General features: G+C 37.8%; 1 protein-coding gene across 15 annotated transcripts in view; it reads right to left on the bottom strand.

The window, feature by feature from the left end:
* PARD3 (par-3 family cell polarity regulator) overlaps positions 1–21,107 on the bottom strand; it is a 635,972-nt gene that overhangs the window by 169,248 nt on the left and 445,617 nt on the right. For 12 of the 15 annotated variants that reach the window (XM_063101401.1, XM_063101396.1, XM_063101393.1 and 9 more), the window contains one exon: positions 3,947–4,057. The exons of the other annotated variants lie outside the window; for them this stretch is intronic. In XM_063101401.1, the coding sequence (XP_062957471.1) occupies positions 3,947–4,057 (111 nt within the window). The remainder of the gene's footprint in view (positions 1–3,946; positions 4,058–21,107) is intronic. 15 annotated transcript variants of the gene reach the window in all.

Consider the following 21,107-nt stretch of genomic DNA (forward strand, 5'->3'; position numbering starts at 1 on the left):
TCTTGGTGATTCACACTGGACAAGAACTTAATTAGACTTTTGAAAAATAATGAGGTAAAGAAACAAGCATAAATTGGTTTAACCAAGTGTTTCTCAAACACATTTGTACACGGAACCCTTTTTCTGCTGCTGAACACTGTGTTTGGGAACCCCTGCACCACATGGTTTATATACTACCTTTTAGACATAAGTGGAGTTATCACTGGAGCAAAAACACAGTAGAAAGCCAAAACATCACTTCTGACGCTCGGTCAACAGAGAAATCCATCACTGTGCCTCATCATGGGAGCTAAGTGGACCTGAAGTTACACAGATCGTTTCATTGAACAGGTTCTATTCTGGATGAGTTCAAACTGTTGGAGTGGTGGAAATAAGCCAGTAGGGGCCTTGTTCTGGAACAAGGCCAAGTTTGCTGTCCCTAGACATGCCTGAAAGACAAACCAGTAACAGAGACTATGCACTGAATTCACACCTTTGCTTAGTTTCCCATCCTCTCCCAACCTAGCACATCAGGGGACCAGTTCTCCTCACCCTTGATATCATCCCAGACTCCCCGCTTCTCAAGAAGACCTTACTCCCATGTTCATCGCAGCTCTGTTCACAATAGCCAAGGCATGGAGCCAACCTAAATGTCCACTGATGGACGACTGGATAAGGAAACTGTGGTATATATATATATATACGCCATGGAATACTATACTCTGCCATAAAAAAGAATGAAATTCTCCCATTTGCAACAACATGGATGAACCTGGAGAAACTTATGTTGAGTGAAATAAGCAAAGCACAGAGGGATAAATAACGTGTGTGCTCACTCATAAGTGGGAGCTAAGAGAGAAAGAAGGAAGGAAAGAAAGACCACAGTAGTGTGCTGGTCTTACAGAGGGAGAGAACATTCCTTGGGCTACAAAGTGGAGTGGGGGGGAAGGGAAACGTGGAGGGAGGTTGGGGATAATTGAGTGGGGGACACGGGGTACAAAGCAATTTCTGGTAATGAGTATGCTGCCAGTATGAATCTGGCCCTAACATCATGGGCACAAGAGGTGACAATTAGCTTTGTATCACATGAATATTTATAACCAATAAAATAAATAAATAAAAAGAAGACCTTAGTCAAATGGGCTCAAGTTTGTGGCAGGCAGGTCTAGCGGAGCCAGAGGACGGATCCACAGGGTGGTCTTCCCCATCCATTTCTCCTACTTGGACAGCATTTATTCAAGATGCAATCTGCCAGTGTTGGCAGTGAGTGTAGAGTGAGGGGAAGGAGTCAGCAAGAATCAAGTCAAATTTAATCTTAGACACATGCTCAGAAGAATCTAGTTCACTTTCCCTATCTAAATAGATCTTAACATTGTAGGAAAAACATTTTAAATTATATTCATTGTCCTTTCAATGTTTCAATATTTATATCTTCAGTAATATTCAGGCTTGTGTATGGGAAACATTTTTTTTGGTTTATGGACATGTCGTATCTCATAACTAAGGAATGTCAGGCTTTTTATTTTTATATGGAATCAGCCAAAATAAGTTTTGGAACTCAAATAGCTACAGTGGTAAATAATGTCATAGGAGATACTTTACTACTAGTCAGCAGTGAGAAAAAGGCTGTGATAGGAATATAAGCAGTGGTTTATTTATTTTTATCTATTCCTCCAATCAAATTTTCCCCAAGGAAGTTAAAGTTCCCATTCTCGAAAGCAGCATTGCCAATGCCAATAGACAGAACAGAAAGGGGGACTTACCAAAGAGGGCTTGCCCTATCGAAATAATAAACACTAAACACACTCCACTTAACGGAGTTCAATAAGTCCAATGCATTCACTGGCTCTATTACAAAATCCATGAGTTTAAATAAAATATACTTGTAAAAATGGTTATTGAAATACAAAGTGAAAGTATAATAATTTTCTAAAATTACGAGCCTAATTGATTTTTTTTAATGGACCATTCACTTGTTCCTTGACCCTAAAAGATTTTTATTGTAGGCCTCCTGTACATTGTAAATTCATTACGACCAACCTAGTTCCCAGAAGTATTGTATCATTAGAGGTACGGAGATGGAGATTAAAAGCAAAACTAAGAAGTGAACTGTGCCTTAGGCAAATTAATAATATGAGTGAAACTATTATGTAAGAATCGTTTGGCTGAAAATATTTGACTACGATTATAAAAGTATTTTGGAAAACGTTAATAGAATTCTGCATTGGAACATAGCAGTCATCTTAAACTGCAAGACAGGAATATTTAGAATATGAAAAATGGTACAGGATAAATAAAGCTGTATCTTTGGCAGGTATCAAAATACAGGAGAAGTATAATGTTTTCTTCTGTCACTCAGCTTGCTCTCTAAATCACATATTTGCCTGTGGATGAATCTGAGTTCATATATTTACCTGGTATATGTTCCTTTCAGGACAAGAAACTGTTTTAGGATAGAAGTTTCTACTTGTGAGCAATTAAATGCCATACTGTATACACTAAGGAATACTGTGTGCCTTGGCCTAAAAATAGTGAACTTATTAATAAGTTTGGGGATCCCAAAGGCAGAATGATTTTTTAAAAAAATAAAAACTGAGGAAGAACCAACAGAATAAAACCCAGATTTGCATCATAAATTGAAAGTTCATATTTTTCCCAGTTACATATTTTCTACCCTGAAAAGCTACAAAAGAGAATCAGAAGGACCATTCTACTCAAAAAAAAACCTCACAGGTATTAGAAAGATGAATGGGAAAATAACCAAACACTAATGTGTTTTAAAGAAAACTGTCGTAGAACACTGTTTTTAGTTCTTTCATTCAATGGTAAGTATAAGACCGAAAGCATCCTGCCTCTAGAACTGTGGTGAGAACACTGCACTTGACCTCAAAGATGCTGGCCTCTCTCTCTCTCTCTCCCCTCATATATGGATATACAGTCCTAGCTACGGACAATATTTAGCTTTATAACCTTGACCAAGGTTCTAGAAACTCACTTAAACCCCAGATTATTCAAAGTAAAATGGCCATAGTACCTCTTGCTGTGGCTTCTCCAAAAATGAAATGTGATGATTGATACAGACAAGCTCACTGTGAGCCCGTAAACGCTAATAACAAAAATGTCACATGGCTCTCTCACCCCCTGGAATTTTAATGAGAAAAATTGTCGTCATTTATAAAAATGGTTTTCAAGTATCTGCTTCAAGTAACTCTTTTCATTCATTTTTATGGGTCTTGGTTCTCAACATGGAATGATTCAACAATAGATAATCTTTCTGGATGACATGGAATAAAATGTAAGTGGAAAATGTAAGTCACAAAACGTGAAGATAGTGAAATAGAAGGAAAATCAAGAAATACGTGTCAGGCTTAAGAGGAAAACAGCACAGTGAGAAACTAACCGCTTCCCAAATTCTTATTATAAATCAAGATATTTAAAATGATATATAAAAATTAAAATGGTTTTATTTTCGAGGAATATTTCTCAAAAATTATTACAATGTACTACATACATATAGATACATGAGGCAGAATTTTAAATATTTTTGTGATTTTAAAAATAATCATAAATTTAGTATTAATGTTTGTTCATCTAATATGTTCTATCTCTTATGCAAAAGAGCTTAACTGGAGCCATTAAAATCCACTTTGATATCTCAAATAAATACAAGGCTTATTCTTTTTTTTTCTTTTTTTTGGCAGCTGGCCAGTACAGGGATTGAACCCACGACCTTGGTGTTATAATGTTGTGCTCTAACCAACTGAGCTAACGGGCCAACCCATGGCCTTATTTTTTAAAACAGCTTTTTTTTACATTGTATTCATCATGCAACCACCAATATTTGGATTGAGAAAGAAAATATAAAAAATAACTGAATGCAAAATCGTTACATTAAAAAAAAAGAAAGTAGAAAGTGAAAAAAAAGAACCTCTTTCTAATGAGGTTTAATCAAATAACTGGAGTCTACCTCTCCTGCTCCTGCTTCATTCGTATTCTCTCCTCTTCTGATGTAAAGGATTCCTGTATTTTTATTTTACCCGTTTTCTCAATCTTGTCATCTTTTCGATGTTTGCCAAACCTGTTGATAACAAAAAATTCTAACTTGTCAATGTATACAAAATGAGTTTTCTTTCTTTTGTGACAAAGACATGTACTCAATGAAATGTTAGCTCTTTGAAATAAGGGTCAAATTTCTCCTCCAGTCAGTAGTTTGGGTCAGTATTAATATTTTCAATCAGGTTATTTTATTCATATGTCACTAGAATTTTCCAGAGAAAACCCTTTTGGAAAATGGCCTCGATACTCATTTTTCTTTTGGCAAAATAAAAATGAAAACAAACAGCAAAACTTGCAGTTTATCCTTATTAAACAATTAATAAGTATATAGGACCAAGTGCTGAACACTACAGATGCTGGAAGAAAAAAGGTCTGCATTGGAGTGGGTTTCTCTTAGGAATAAAGAATGATAATCCACAATCATCTATTTAATAATCTCTCCATAAACAACTATTCTTTATTTTCACAGTCAGGTTTATTAGAAGCATTAGTCATAGTTTAACAACGGACAAACAAGGCCATGTTTGCAAGGTTTAAAGTACAAAGGGTATTTACACTGCCATAATACTTTGAGGTTATTAAAGTGAAAGTTTTAAGGTATTCTCATCAAATACTCTCCAAAATCTGATGAAAAGCAATTGCCGAATGTGGCAGCTTTGACTTGGAAATCTACACCTGATCAAAAACAAATATAAGGAAAAAAGACATGATTCAAAAATGCTCCACACAAACTTCTACAGATGGGCGCCGAATTCCAGGCTCCTCAAGAAAACAGTAACACTATTTTATTCTGGGATCCAAAATATCTCAGAAACCTCAAACGCGGTATCAATTCTTTTTTCTGCTCTGTTACTCTTCTCTATAAAAGACTATATGTTGCCTGGAATGTGTGTCTTCTATATCCCCAAGTAATATTCATCTGCACTGATTTGTTCACCAAATGTTTTATAAAAAAATCTTTTATGGACAGTGACACAACTAAGCATTCATAAATATATAAAGTATATAAATATATATAAATATATAAAGTATATATATAAATATATAAAGTATATTGAGTATTTATTTCTCAGGAGGAACAAGGAATCCGGCTTATAATGACAATCTCATATCAAAAAAGAGAAGAGAAAAGGGTAGGCCCAAATTTGACATAAAAGGGAAAGAATTATTTCAATTAATGGCTTGGTTGGTAGCCTAAGTCATTTTTTTTTTATTAATACAAATCTGATTTTAAATACTTGTCTACATATAAAGTATATGTAAGAATACCTGATATGTTAATTAAAGTAACACTATGTTTGCAAAGTGTTATAAATTAGGTTTATAAATTAGGAAGGGAAAGCATTCTTAAAATACTAAAAAAGAAAAACATTAAAATACCACCACCACTATTCCTTTAAAAATTATGTATGTGATCAGACAGCAATCAAAACTGTCTGTAAAAAAACAAAAAATAAAAAACTGGCTATAAATTTAGTCTTACTTGAAAATTGGAAGATCATTGAAATTGCAAAAAACAAAAAAAGAACTTAAATCTAGAATCTGTCTACTTCTCAAAAGGGATAAAATATGTACTGTGCTTTTAAAAATAATAACTACAAAGTATTAAAAATAAAAGACTATTTTTGTCACTATATCAATAATGTCTCAGAGTTAAGCATAGTGATGGGCTTTATACAATGAATGAATAAGCAAATGAAAGAATAAACATAAAAAACTGATACATCTCAGTATGAGCCAACATCTAAAACATAATGTTCATTCCTTTGACAAAAATTTATTGAGCATCTACTATATAGTCAGGACTTATTTGAGGCACTAAGGCTGTAAGAAGTAAACAGAACATAGTAAGTCACTGCAACTATCATAGCGCTTACATTCTAGCTTTATTTATTTATTTATTTATTTATTTATTTATTTATTTTTATTTTTTTATTTTTTTATTTTTTTACCGGTAAGGGGATTGCAACCCTCAGCATGGTGTTGTCTGCACCACACTCAGCCAGGGAGTGCACCGGCCATCCCTATGTAGGATCTGAACCTGTGGCCTCGGCACTATCAGCACTGTACTCTCCCAAGTGAGCCATGGGGCCAGCCTGATTCTAGCTTATATTTAGGTAACAAATTAGTATATAACAGATTGGAGAATGCACAGTGCTATGGAGGAAAGCAAAGCAAAGTAGGAGTGATAGAGGGGTCTGTTTCATTTTAGATAGGGTGGTCAAAGATGGCCTCACTGATAAGATGACATTTGAGCAGAGAGCTGCATGAAGTGAGGAAGCTCAACAAGTTGGGGGAGTCAACAAGGCAGAGGAAAGAGCAGGTGCAAAGGTCCTGAGGCACCAGTAGGCCGAGTTTATTTGAGGATCTGCAAAGGCAACAATATGGCTAAAGCTGAAGAGAAATGGGGAAGATGAGAGGAAATGAAGTGGAGAGGCAGCAGGGGCCGGATCATGCAGGACGTTGCAGGCTACACAGGATTTGGGATTTTACTGAAAAGAAATGAAAAGCCACTGAAGGATTCTGAGCAGAAGAGTGGCACTGGATGACACTTTAATGATACTGGCTTTAGTGTGAAGAATGCACTGCACGTGAAAAGGTGAAATCAGGGAAGGAGGCTATGGTGATAGAGCAGGTGGCAGTGGAGGAGACAGAGAGAAGCAGTTAGGTTCTGGGTATATTTTGACAATAGCACTGACAGGATTTGCTGATGGGGAGGCCATGGGTGTCAGGGAAAGAGACGAGTCCCTGAGGCCTCTAAGGTCACACAGGGCCAGGGAAGGAGAAGGTTTGGTGGACTGGGGGTGAGGGTGGTGTACAGCAAAGCTTCAAGGGACAGCATAGGGCTGGACAGATTAATTTGAGTGTTATCAGCATGTGCACTATATTTAAAGCCATGGGGTTCGATTTTGATCCTGAAAATTCTGCAACATTGAGGCATCTAGAAATATAAAATGTATTAAATTCTAACTTCCAGAAAAGTATAAGTTCATATTCTAATACATCATATTAACTTATAATTGGGTGCTCCTAAAGGTAAGTCATTTTAACCAGTTAGTTTTTCAGTTCATAAATATCTTTCAAATGACACAATGTTGCCACATCAATTTATTGTTTTTTTTTTTAGACACATTGTGCTGGTTCACATTCTAAATTATATAAATTCACCCTGCATCATGTTTGAGAAATACCATGCAATAACACAGATAACAATAGATTATCTATCTGTACCAAAAGGTACAGTGTAATCTTATAAGATAATGCATATCTGCTTTTTGAGTTAGTAATACTGGGGGGGAGGGGGGGAATTAAGATTGGTTGAGTTTTGCATGTTTAAAACAGTTTAGATATTTTCAGACCAAATCTAATGTTGAATTTAATCAGCTAAGTCAAAATCTTTTTTTAAAACGGTCTTCAACCTCCTTTATTAAGAAAGTTTCAGTTTGTTCACCTAGTTTCATATAATATATAAACTCAGTCTATCAACTTTCAGCTTTTCATTTTAAGTACACGTGATTAAAAAGAAAAAAAAGAAAGAGGAGAATCCTGATTTACATTTAAGAACTGCACTTTTTCTCACTGCGTTTGGTATCAAAATATTAATCAGTTTCCTAGACTGCCCTCTAATCACTAGAATAACTACTCTATTTTTATAAATTTATTAACAAACCATTACAGCACACTTTCCCTTTTTAAAAAATATAGATTCAAGACTAATGTATGAAAAAGTGAAGAAACCATAGATAAAATGTTTATAGGTTCTCATTTGGACATTTCCCTTAATACTTGCTTTAGTTAATAAGTGATTTCTTTAAGTATAAATCAGAGCATATTACTTTATAATTGGGGCAAAACTTGATCCCTCGGCTGTAATTTTTTGACAGAATGAAATAAAGACAATAAGTAAAAAAAATATACCAACCATTCTTGGGTGCAAAAAAGAAAAAAAAAGGTATTTCTACCCACATTCACTCTAATTGTCAATATATTCTAGTATGCTTCTTAATTTATAGTTGCTTTATTCTTCCGGAAAAGGAGATGTGCAGGTGCCATTGAAAAATTTTGGCTAGACATGTACTCTCAAAGTCAGTTTCACAGTAATCAATCTATGAAAACATCATTTAATAGTGAGATGCTTAAAAACTTGGAAGGTAGTAATTATTTTTATATTATATTCTAAAAACCACAGATCAAAGTCAGATTGGTCAGTTTCCAAGGAACAACATAGCTGAAGAAATACTGTGCTAATGTCATGTCCAGGAAGCAAACCGATTCTCAGCAGAGAATCAGAGTTTTGCAAACTGCTCCCAACTAACGCCCACAAACGTTCAGAGAGAAAACTCCACCACCCAATGGACATGAGGCTGAGAGGTACAGTGGCCACTTACCCCAGCACCGCAGGAAGAATTTGCTAGTCACATCTTAGGACATATTAACATAGGTGTGGGCTGGCCAGTTAGTTCACTTGGTTAGAGCGTGGTGCTAATAACACCAAGGTCAAGTGTTAGGATCCCCTTACTGGCCAGCCACCAAAAAATAAATAATAAATAAATAAGAGAATGACTTAAAAAAAAAATAGAGGAATAAAAGGAAAATAGAGAACTTGAAAAAATGTTGATAGGGAAGAATTGCTTTAGAGGTAGCACTGGACAGGGAAAGAAGGTACACTGAAAAAATACGCCAGTGCTCCCAAAAAGACACAGTAGATGAGCCCTGTCTCATTCAGGGTAGCATTGATGGGAAGATTTCTTAAACATATGGTTTTCTTCATAAAGGGTACAGCAATGTTTTCATTCAGCTAAAGTAATCTCAAAGTGATCTGCTAAACGGGTTTTACTGTGATGCGTTACAGATGAGATCACTGTCATCTGCCAGATCAGTCATATGTATCGTTACAGTAAAGAATGAGGGACAAAACGTGCACTTGTTAACCAACAGGAAAGCAAAGATCAAACAAACCAGGTAACAGAGGATTGCAACAAATTCTATTTGTTTTTATGAAGAAAGAACTGTCATTAAAAATTAACTACTGTTAAGAGCTTCCTTGCTATTAAAACCATCATTTTGGTGTTTACTGAAGTAACCCAATTCTCTCTGCAATACAAATAACACTGAAATATTTTATCCTTTAAATTGTAATATTTCTACTGCTAATAAAATTAGAGATCTTTAGAAAAAATTATGCTGAATGGTAACACACAGCATCCTGCTATAAATAAAATAAAAATATAATTGGTTTTATAATGCGAGGGTTTTTCCCAATACCACATTTAAAAATATGATACAGTAAAAAGAAAGTCCTAAAAATCTGCTGCCATATTTAAAAATAGATGAACTGAATACCCAGAACCAATTATCTTGTAAGCTTTGAGGAATAATTCTTAAAATAAGATTTTCTTCAAAAAACCCCACTGAAATGTCACCTAGAAATCTGGTATTTCTCACTGCTAATTACCAAGGTCTTCATGCCTATGGAGGACTTTGCTGTAATACTTGTCTATTTACCCTAAGAAATGTGTAGGTTAAGTGATACTGCCTGGCTGGGGAAGGGAAATTTTAGGAGGGCGGGAGGGGCGGCAGCTGGCCATATGGGGATCGGAACCCTTGACCTTGTTGTTATCAGCACCGTGCTCCAACCAAGTGAGCTAACCAGCCAGCCAGAGAATTTTAAATGGATCAAACACAAATTCAGTGTCAGCTACCAGAAGCCACAAACCGCCCCACCCCCAACACCTGAGTCCTGCACAGGAGTGGTCAATGTAGCCATCTAATTCAATATCCTGTCCTGTATTTTGCTCCACATTTATACCTACTTGCACTATCACATGATTCATTCTACCACTTCCTTTCTCCAGAAATTTGTTTTCTCTTTCTGTAAGCTTCCAGTTTTTTCTGGAGCATGTGTGTTTGTATAGCCATTGCATAATCTGTCTTTGAGCACCGCCAGCAATGATACTGTGGTCATTTGAGAGACACCAGCTGCCCAATGAGCCCTGCTCAAGATCCTAGAGAGCAAAACCACATACCCTGTACTGTGTCACTCCTGTGTCCCATCCAGTTCTCTGCATGGCTCAGGAACACACTGTTCACTCAAATTGAAGCAAAACCATCAGTCTTCAACATCATTCCTCCATAGTCCTTTGAGCAGTACTTTTCCTAAATGGTATTTGATCTGAGTTTGTCTAGAAAATCTTTCTCATTTGATTCTGGCACTTTTTCCACATTCTTGGTATGAGTGTTCCTTCAACTCATCACCCTGGTCTCTAACACAATCACAAACTTATTTTCACTTAAAGCCCTAATAGGTAATTACTCCAGATTTTGTCTAATAAAAAAAAAAAACCTAGCCATATGATTTTGTAGATTGTTCTATTGTACTCTTGTCCCTATGTACTGAAGATACATGTTCACACGTTTCTGAAAATCAAAGATTAGAGATTAGTCTCCTTGTCCAATGTCTTTATTTGACGAACAAGGAAACTGAGGCCCAGCAGGTATGGGGAGCTGCCCAACGTCACACTGCAAGCTAGGACTAGAGTCCAGGTAATTCATAGCTACCTTAAGATATCTCAATAGGTCTGAACTTGGATATTCCTAAGAGAACATGAAATTCCAAGATGTATGAATTTCACTTAGTGTAATTCCTAAGACATATAATTGAGCATTGACTGTTCTTTCGATGATTTAATTACATTTAAGAAGAATTTATTGAATTCTTTTTATGTATTTTATCTCATTGATTCCCACAACCAGCATGTGATGTTGGTGTTATTAGCCTCCTGTTAAGTGGAAACCTTGGGAAGCTCAGGGGGATTTAATGATTTGTTAGGTCATATAGCAAGGAAGTAGCAAAGCCAGAATCAGACCCAAGACTCTTTTACCACACCCAGATACCTCAAAACCTTTAGCAGCCAAAGACAGTCACTATGCTTTTATGCTAAAAAAGCAGCTGGTTAATAAATCTTTGCTTAAATAAAGTAGAGAAATCTAGTATGGCCAGTAGCAATGAGCAGACATTGTCCCTGAATGGAGACCAGGAATTTGAAGGCAAGGTCAAGAACTGCTCCTAACCATTGGAAAGGATCATAAAAACTGCCATGTAACCATTCATAGGACACTACCAACATTTCTAAATGCAATGACATTCCAGATGTCATAATCATCTCTTCTGGCATATGCAAATACTGTCAGGGAACAGGAGAAGCATGTCAAACTACCCAAACCCATTCAGAGTTTAGGAATTCACCGCAAGTATTTATCTTTTGTAATGATGTGTTCATGGTTTCTGGCCATATATTTTGTGCCTTCGCCTCCATTTTACACATAAGAGAACAACAACAAAAAAGTCACTTGTAATATATCTTCCTGTACAGGATCTTTTACATATTTTAGTGACACTTTAAAAAATCGCTACCATGAAAGCGTACTGATTTGCTCAGCAGTAGATTGTGGCAATGCTGGAAGAATCAGGGAAGAGGAGGCTGATTATGGAAAGCAGAAAGCTCCTATTTAGGCAAAAAAAACATCCTGGTAATCAACAATGATGAGATGGCAGCCTTGGAAAAGGGTACATGACAACTTGATGGTGCTTTTGTAAGATAGGATATCATTTTAAGTTGGTGGAGTTTAGCAGAAGTTCTCTTTAAAAGGAAATTCACAAACTTGAGAATCATTATTTGATTGTGTATAGTTTTCATCAGTGCTAGTCTGATTAGATTTAATAAACTAAATTCATGTTGCTTGGCATTCAGGAAAAAGGGAGTGACTTTTTTTTTAAAGAAAAAAGTGCTTCTACTTAACCAAGCCAGAACAGCCTTTAGATGTGCAATGTACCCTTAATGGATAACATATCCTTTTCAGGACTCCCATTAAATTCCTTAGAAGTGCACTCTTACCCCTGGTACAGCCTGTGTTATCAAATCAAGGATGCAATGATATGCCTAGTAACCTGACACTTCAGAAATCCTAGAAGGAAGTGGAACAAGGAAATATTCAAACAATAATTGACAAATTGAAAATCGAGGGAAAAAAAGGAACCTAGCACAGAATCAATCTTGACTTAAAAAAACAAAAAAACAAACGAAAAATAAAAACTGTGGGATTCAGACATAAAGACATGGGGGGGGCAAACACAGTCACCCTTCAAAATACAAGACAAATACATAAATAACTGAAATAATATTGATAGTATACACTGAGAATTGGAGAGGATGAGCAGAAGCAAATCTTGATCGTGATGTTGAAGCTTTTTGGACATCAGCTGGTTCACAGACCATGTGACATGGTTTCTGTGGCAAATAAATTCCATCCTTGTAAAAAGGGGTCAGTTTGTAATTATTGTTCCATACAGCGTTTTTATAAGGCTTGATATACCTTATGTTTTTCAAATCATACCCACACAGGTAATCAAGCCACACTCACCCCATAATCCCAAACACCCAAATGCAAATAATATGCAAATTATATTTTTTTCTCCCCTCTAATTAAACTGACTTTATTATATCTCTCTCTATACATACACACACACATATATACTTAAAGACAGTAAAAACAACACGTAATTCTGATTTTTCTAAATGCTTCATTTGGCATTGAAATCGGCCGTGTCCACTTAAAACGATTTGGAGAGTGTCTTTCACACAACTCCTTCCCGGGGTCCTTTCTTTGCTGCTCTACTCCTAATTCTTGCTCTGTTCATTTTAATGCATTATTGTTTCATAATACAATACTACAAATTGCAAATTACATTTGGCTCAAGGAGTGATTATGAAAAATACTATCACTGCTGCCTTTGCTCGAATAACTCTGATAATAATGAGAGACTGATTGAGCTCTAAGCAGCCCAAGTGATGAGAGGGGTCAATTTGAACATTTCTATTAAGCTTCTTTTGTGAAACCCAACACTTTGCCAGGGCAGAGGCAAATAATCATACCCTACATCTGGTTACCATGGTTTTCCTTTTCCTAAAGCATCAGAACGATTTAGCAAGTGGTAACTGCCCTGAAGGCAGTCCCCATAAGAAATGCTAATGAGACCTAAGTCACAAAAACACATCCATTTAAAAGGACACTTGAGAGAAGCGAAAGTAAAAGGTAGAATGATATTTTAGTACACCCCTTTTTCTATTAGGACAAAGCACAAGAAGAATTTAGTAACAAAGATAATCCTAATAATTCCTGTTACCATCTGCCTATCTCATACTCAGTATGGCATCCAGGTTGCAAATGCTTTTGAGGGAATGCAAACACATGCAAGATGTAAGGATATCTTTTTTTGAGTTAGAAATATTCACCCTTAATTAAATGTGCATTGTGATTCAAATTACATGTTTTAACTCCCCATAGTAGAGATACTATTCTTTACTGCAGCTGAAACATCCTCAAACATTTTCTTACCATTATGTTTATAGCACAGATGAAAGTCACAAAGACAGATAATATGGTCATTGAAGTTTTGGGAGGGGAAAAAGAAAAGCCTCAGACTTTTCATGTAGCTCCTGGAAACCTTGAAAGATTAAAACTTCCCCAAAGATCTCATTATCTATCAAGTTAAGGTCTCAGTCAGCAGTTTTTTCTGTTGATTACAGGAAACAATTTCTGTTGATTCACATTCCCTTGAGAACTCTCTGTGGAGTAAATTAAGAGGTGTAGCTTTTCGTTTTTTTTATCTTTAGGTTGGTTTGCATATTCGGATTCTACATTAAGGAGTTGATGCATTTTTAAGACGCAATAGAAAGTTCTGTAGATTGCCAAGATCCAGAGGCCACCCCTCATTCTGAGAGCAGGGAGGAGCTCGCAGATCCCATAGAGGCAGCAGGTTCCTCCAGCCAGGATGCAGCCACCCACTATGACAGGAGTCACACCCCCCTCTTAAAGAACAAGGGACGAAAAGTCACCTATTTGGTTAAATCAGTGTCCTTGCAGCATGCCTGGGTCCTGGAGAGTTTAATACATACAGAAAATGATGGTGTAACACTAAAAAATGGCAACGGCTCTTTTCAGAAAAGATTCTTCGGTCTTCTATGCTGGGCTTTCACTCTACCGGGATGCACAGCACTGGACATTATGTATGACTCAATCGTGCTTAAGAACCCAACTGGGAAGTAGGAACCGAAATCCTGGGTGGTTTCAGGGATGGAGCAACAAGGGGTAGAAAGAAGGAGATGTGTCTATTGTCTCATGTCCAGTCCCCACGTCCCTCATGTGAAAGGGAACGTGAACTTTGACAAATGTCAAACCACCACATTCTTCCTTATTTGACTAAATAGTTCAACAAGTGTTCAAATATAGAACTTGTTGATGTGTGCACTGGCCTGGAATTCCTCTCATGCCACCTTTTTTTTCCTCTTCTCACAACTGTCACGTCGCACTGCCTGCTGTGTGGTCTCAGACTCTAGAACGACTCACCGGCAGTCACGAGTAGGAGAATGTGGCGCTGTGAAAACACATCGTGTCTGTGCAAGACACCAGCCCGGACTGCGGGAAGTGCCACTAAGACCTGCCTCAAGTCTCCACCAGTTACAGTTGCTTTCATAGAATGTCATTATGCTGCTTGCCCTAGATGAAGTCTGGAACGGCCTGGTCTGAACTACTGCATATAATCATGGCATGTTAGCAAACCTCATTTCGTCGAGGACAGTATATACATAAATCCCAAAGGGCAAAAATAACCCAAATAGCTTTTCAGCAAAGGAACTCAGAAAATCTACTGAGAAACTAACTCAGCTAAGGGGAGAAAAGCCCATAAAAAAAAGAACTTAACAAATAACATGAACTGACAGATGTACAGCACCTCAAAATTTCAAAAGTTTTCCTTATGCATTCTCTCATTTAGTTTTTAAAATTAAATGTGAAGAAAGTGGAAACGTGGAAACTGAGGCTGATGTAGTTAAATGCCAGAGGTGGTGGGGCTGGGCTGGGCTGGGCAAGCTTGACAAGCTAAATCTCAAATTTTCTCTGCTATAGTCTGTGCTTCTCCCTCTGAGATTCACTTCAATCTCTTTGAATGACTAGGCTCTTCGTGTTGATTTACACAGTAAGAGCTCATGAAGGCAAGCAAAATCTGTATTTATGACACTAAAATTACATTTAAAAGGAACTTTCAAAAAGATCACCATGCAAGAATCTTAAACAGTATAACATCAACTAGATTGTAAAATACTCAAAAGCGGTAAATGTAACTTTAACCCTTAAACATCCACCAATATGCATGGTGTGGTGTTCCTCGACACAGCATAACAACCAGTACATGCTGCTGATGGATGGGCCTGAGAATAAGCAGACACAGAAATACCAAAGCATTCAGGTGACTTATCTGAAGATCAATAATGCAATTACAAGTCATCCAGGCAGGGCAGCTGAGGTCAGGCAGGGGCAGAGTTCGTCAGCCTCGGCACTACTGAAATTTTGGATCAGATATTCCCTTGTCACAAGGGCTCTCTTATACCTCACAGGATGTTTAGCAGCATTCATAGCCTCTAGCCACTAGGCTCCAGCAGCACCTGTTCCCTACTGGTGACAAGCAGACGCTGATCAATGTCTCCGGGGGGCTAAACTTGGGGGTTGTGAACCACGTGGCTAGGGTTTAAGACAAATGTCTAAGCTCAGTTCACTACATTATCTTCATGATTTGCAAAGGATGAGAATAATGACATGTAAAGGACAGAAGAGGGTAAATGGGTCTTCACCCCCAACTGCTCCATGTTTTTAAGGGCTACTTCCTAAAGAAGGAAGTCTCTTTCTGCCAAGATGGTTAGGGTTGAATGTAGATGAACATCTAAGTCCCAGAAGATGACATCTAACAAGCTAGACAAGAATATTTTCAGGGATGTATCCATAAAAACCAGAAGAGTAAAAAGGCACTAAACCAGTAAAATCAACATTAAAACACTGTGATTATGAGCTTATACTTCCAAATCAGAAAGACATGGGTTATTTGATGTATGACAATATATTTAAAGTATTACCTTTAAATATAGTAGTAGCAAAGTTTAAATGCAATCATGTTTTAAAACGTGTTAGCACAGTGTCAGCAGAAACCATCACTCAGTAAATTTTCTAACTATTTTCTAACAATAGTGTGTAGACATCCATCCCCTTTCATGTCCAGGTAAGATATTCTAGGCTCCCTAAGTTTGGGAGATCATGACCATTTAAATCATAGATACATATATATATATATATATATATATATATATATATATATATTTTTTTTTTATCATTTGTGGTCTACTCACTGCCTTTTTGGTCAAAGCAAAATGCTCTGGCCGGTGGCTGTTGGTCTCGGCCAGCATGAGGGACTGAGGACAGACAGCGGCCCACAGCTCCAAAGCAGTCGCAATTCCACGGGCCCGAGGCCACCTGGCTTCAGAAACACTGGGCTGGACAGGCAGGACCAGAAGCAGGCACAACACGGCAGGTGCCACTGGCTGCCCACCCCATATCCATTCTCCCATCCTCCTTACTAGTACAACCCTGCTTTCGTTGGGAGAAGAAATACGCATAGTTGATATAAAATGACATTCCCCAGCCTCTCCTGAGAATAGGAACGAAACATGGAGGGCAGCAGTCAAAAGCACACACTCTGGAGCCAGAATCCTGGGTTCCAACCCCAGCTTCACCTCTTTCCAGCTACAGGACCCAAAGCTATGGGAGCCAGCGATGTTGGGCAACCCACTTAGCCTCTTTGAGCTTGTTTCCTCTTTGATAAAATGCAACCATCCTCACGGGTTTATTGTAGGATTCAGTGAATTGCCCATCACAGTGTGCTGTTACATGTAAGCACTAGATATGAACTATTTTATTATCATTATTATTCTTAATTTCTGGCTCATAGAAATAGATGGGTGGGACTTCTGGAGAAAATCCTTAGACACAGGCTGACTAAGCTCTAATCTGCCTTGTCCCCTTCCTCCTCCTTCCTGCTCAGAATGCTGACAAGCTGGCTAGAGTTGCAACCGTGCGGTGACATTGAGGATAGAAATGCATGTTAAGACACTCATATTCACAGCCGCATTATGCACAATAGCCAAGTGTCAATGGCAGATGAATGGATAAACAACATGCAGTATATACACACAGTGCCACATTATTCTGCCTTAACAGGAAGGAAATTCTGACACATGCTCCAACATGGACAAACCTTGAGAACATTATGCTAAGTAAAATCAACCAGTGACAAAAAGAAAAATACTGTATGATTCCACCTATATGAGGTACGTAGAGTGGCCAAATTCATAGAGACAGAAAACAAAATGGTGGGTGCCAGGGCTGAGAGAAGAGGGAGATGAGGAGTTGTCATTTAATGGGTGCAGAGCATCAGTTTTGCAAGATGAAAAGAGTTCTGGAGGTGGACAGTGGTGACGGTTTCCATGAGAATGTGAATGTACTTAATGCCACTGCACTACACACTTAAACATGGTCAAGATGGTAAATATGATGTTATGTATACTTTACCACAATTTTAAAAAAAGAATAATAAATTCATGTTTAAGGGTGGTTGAATAAAAAAGAAGTAGTGATATTGATGACACTTGGGGACCCCCATGGGAGCCCTGGACTGCCAATCTTCAGACTTCTCTTAAATGACGGAAAAGTAGACCCTGGTTTCTATAAGCCACAGTAGTTTGGGTCTGTGCTAACCAAAACAATTTCTCACAGATCTAGTCATGGAAATGAGAAGGCAAGAGGATTGTTTCCTTTCGTATAGTCAGCTTCCCAATGAGAGAAAAGCAAAATATATTTTTTGCAACATCTTTGTAAGTGATCCCATGTTCAGATCAATAACTCATTGGTTCAGTCCTATAGTTCCCAGCAACTGATTTTCCCCTCAAGATGTTACCCTCAAATCAACCCATGGTGGCCAACAGAGGTCAGGGTGGAGCCAACAGCCTTCCAAGGGTGTAAGAGCAGAACTAATTGAGACAACTAAAAATAACCACCCAAATGAAGTCCCATCTATTCAGGCCAATGATGGCATCCCAGCTAACAAAGACTTTCATTATTGAAAACAAGAGGAAAACAACAATTCATGAGTCAGAAATGATTTTCATTTCCTCCTCATTGTTTCTGATGCTATTTGGGTACTATCCAGTTGGTGAGCAAAGATGGCTTCATATGCTTTCTATTATTTGGGCTGTTAATAAATACTTTCTCTCTAATTAGATGGCTGCCCATCAGCTGCATGTATACAGAACGGGGGAGGACACTTCCAAAAAAAGAGGTCCTTTTCCTTTGCTGACCAGACTAAATGGAAACAGTTTGAAAATTCTACTTTTGTGACTTATAGAACTTCCATATCACAAGAAAAATAATGTTCAAAGGAATTTTGCCAGATAAATAGACAGCAGTCTACTCAGAGAGTCAAAGCACAGAACTTTGAGAATAAAAGACAGTAAGACCCACATGGATAAAACTGTATTTGAATGTGGGACATTTCTAAAAAAGAATTCCATAGGAAAAATGTTCTATAAATTTTTCTACATGTCCATTAAAGTTGAAATGGCAGACCTAAAATCTCAGTAGTAATCTATTTAAAGATTGTAACATTATCTATTACCAAACAATAGCTAACTGGTTGCGTGCTCTACCTTTATAAAAACAACCCTTAATTTATAATATTTTATTATAGAATATATAAAAGAAATAAAAATAATGTCATAGCAGGAAATATACATAATTTTGCACTTTCCTGGGAAGTACATTTTCAGAAAGAAATCTAGTTAAAATGGTTTTGAATGCAATGACCGTAAAGTGCATAATCCACAGAATGATTCATGAAATTTAAAATGCATGTAAAAATAATAAAAAGTTAAAAAAAAAAAAATGCATGTAGCCAGGACACAGTCATGGAAATCTTCAGAAAAGGCCAACAAACTAAAATCATGGGCATGCTCAATATACCAATTTCAATAGTTTAAATAAAGCATTAATAGTTTGAACATACCAAGAATTTGATATCCCCTTGGATAGAATGTAAAAGATAAATACTATTGCCCTGAAAAACTACGATTTGCAAATGTCTTTGTTCATCACCACTTTTTTAATCCACGAGGGATAGAAGTACCCATGAGTCTTGGGGAAATAGGCACTAGGAAAACACAGTCTGAAAATGCATGCAAGTACAGAGTGAGCATTCCTGAATACATGTTACAATGGTTAAATGTCACATTATTTAAAAAAAAAAAAAAAAAGCTTTCAGAAAAATAATTTTAAAGTTGGCACTTTGATGAGAGAGGCTATCTATGTGACCTAAGCTTTTCTTGTTCAGTAAACGTCGGGGAAGATTGGAGCACGAAGCCAAGTCCAAGTAGCTAATGCCGTCAAGAGCTTCATGCCCACCTGCCTGTGGGAAGGTCGGGTGCATGGAGTGCCACAAAACCAACACTCAAAGAAAAGCAGAGAAGGAATAACAAATTCTCACCAGCTAAGGGAAGAAGTGATCCCACATTTAGCAAAATCAATCACTACATTTATCTTTCCTCCCAGTTGCATTTGGGTAATAATATACTTAAAAATCAAATCCTCATATCCTAAATCCCACAGTCCTTTGTGAAAATTTGCAACCGGGATTGATATATCACTTAAAATGCCATTTCCATTGCTGAAAATTGTGAAAATCGGGCACAGGTTTTGTGTGTCTTTGTGTAGGGAGTCTTGGGGGAAAAGCTTTGCTACTTAAAGCAGGAATGAACACGCGATATCCTTAACATGGAACACACATTAGCATCAGAGATAGTCTGTCTGCACTGGCATCACACGAGACGCTAAAGTGTACCACACAGCAATGGGCAACCTTCCAAACAGGCCCAGTGGCACCCACTGACTAATCACCCCCGTGCAGCCAAGGCCATGAGTACTTTCTGACCTCTCAGCAGAAACGCCACTGACCACATCATTCCAATCAATGAAAAACACACCCTTGTTTTCACGGCTTTCATGACCATACTCTTCTGGTTTTCCTCCTGTGCCTGCAGCAGCCTCTTCTCAGTCACCAACACGTCCTTCCACCCCCACCCGCTCCCCTGAGCTGCCCCTGATATGTGAAGGGGCCTCTGAACTCTGGCTTCTGCCTGCTATTCCTTCCCTGTACATATGCTTCCCAGACAGCTCCCTCCACTAATGCCACCATGGTTTCAAGCATCTTTCAAGTATCTTCCATGTCTTTGACTTCCAAATCTCTACACTCCCAGCCCCTCCCCACATCTACGCACCAGTCACCTCCATCTGGATGTATCACAGACACGTCAGACTCAATATGCCATGTTTCCTCAAATATGATCCTCCTCCGGTGTTCTCTAGTCAGTGTGCGTGTGTCTGACTATCCACCCAGGTGACTGGGCCCAAACCATGAGGATTATTTCCTACTTTTCTTTCTCTCTTGCCTTTTTACATCTAATCAAATAACCAAGTCCCTGAGATCCTGAAATATGTCTGTATGTCTCTATCTGCACAGTCATCACCATCTCTGGCCATGATTTTTACAGCAGCTACCTCACAGTTCCCACTGTCTCTCTGGTCTAGCCCTTTAGGGGTATCACTCTGTACAATGTGTAATCTTTCAGCTTTTTTAATAACTGTAAATTTGGTCAAGCCATTCTCTTGAATGGCTACCCACTGTCCTTAGGGTACATCAAGAGTCATTTATGAGAGGCCATCCTGACTCTCAAATGCCTCCAGGTTCCTCCACCTCCACCCTTGCAAATCTAGAGGATTTCCAGCATCTAAACAGTATTTTTCAAGTTGTGTGTTGGAACCCACTAGAGATCTAATATTGACTTGGTGGGACTCACCGAGCATTTTTGAAAACTGAATTACATTATGGTAATAACAACAGCAACTAATATCTACATAGTGCTTACTTTGTACCAGGAGGAGTTCTAAAATGCTTTGTATAAATTCATTTCAGCTTTAAAATAACTCCGTGAGGTAGGTAGCATTATTATGCATACTTCACAACTAGAAAAATAAAGCACACAGAGTTTAATCAACTTGCCCCCAATATAAGAGTATATTGTGTAACTATCCAGCAGGGATTTGAACTCAGGTGAGTCCAGGCTCTTAACCATGACATT

This window comes from Cynocephalus volans, chromosome 6 (assembly GCF_027409185.1).
Source record: "Cynocephalus volans isolate mCynVol1 chromosome 6, mCynVol1.pri, whole genome shotgun sequence".
NCBI lineage: Eukaryota > Metazoa > Chordata > Mammalia > Dermoptera > Cynocephalidae > Cynocephalus > Cynocephalus volans.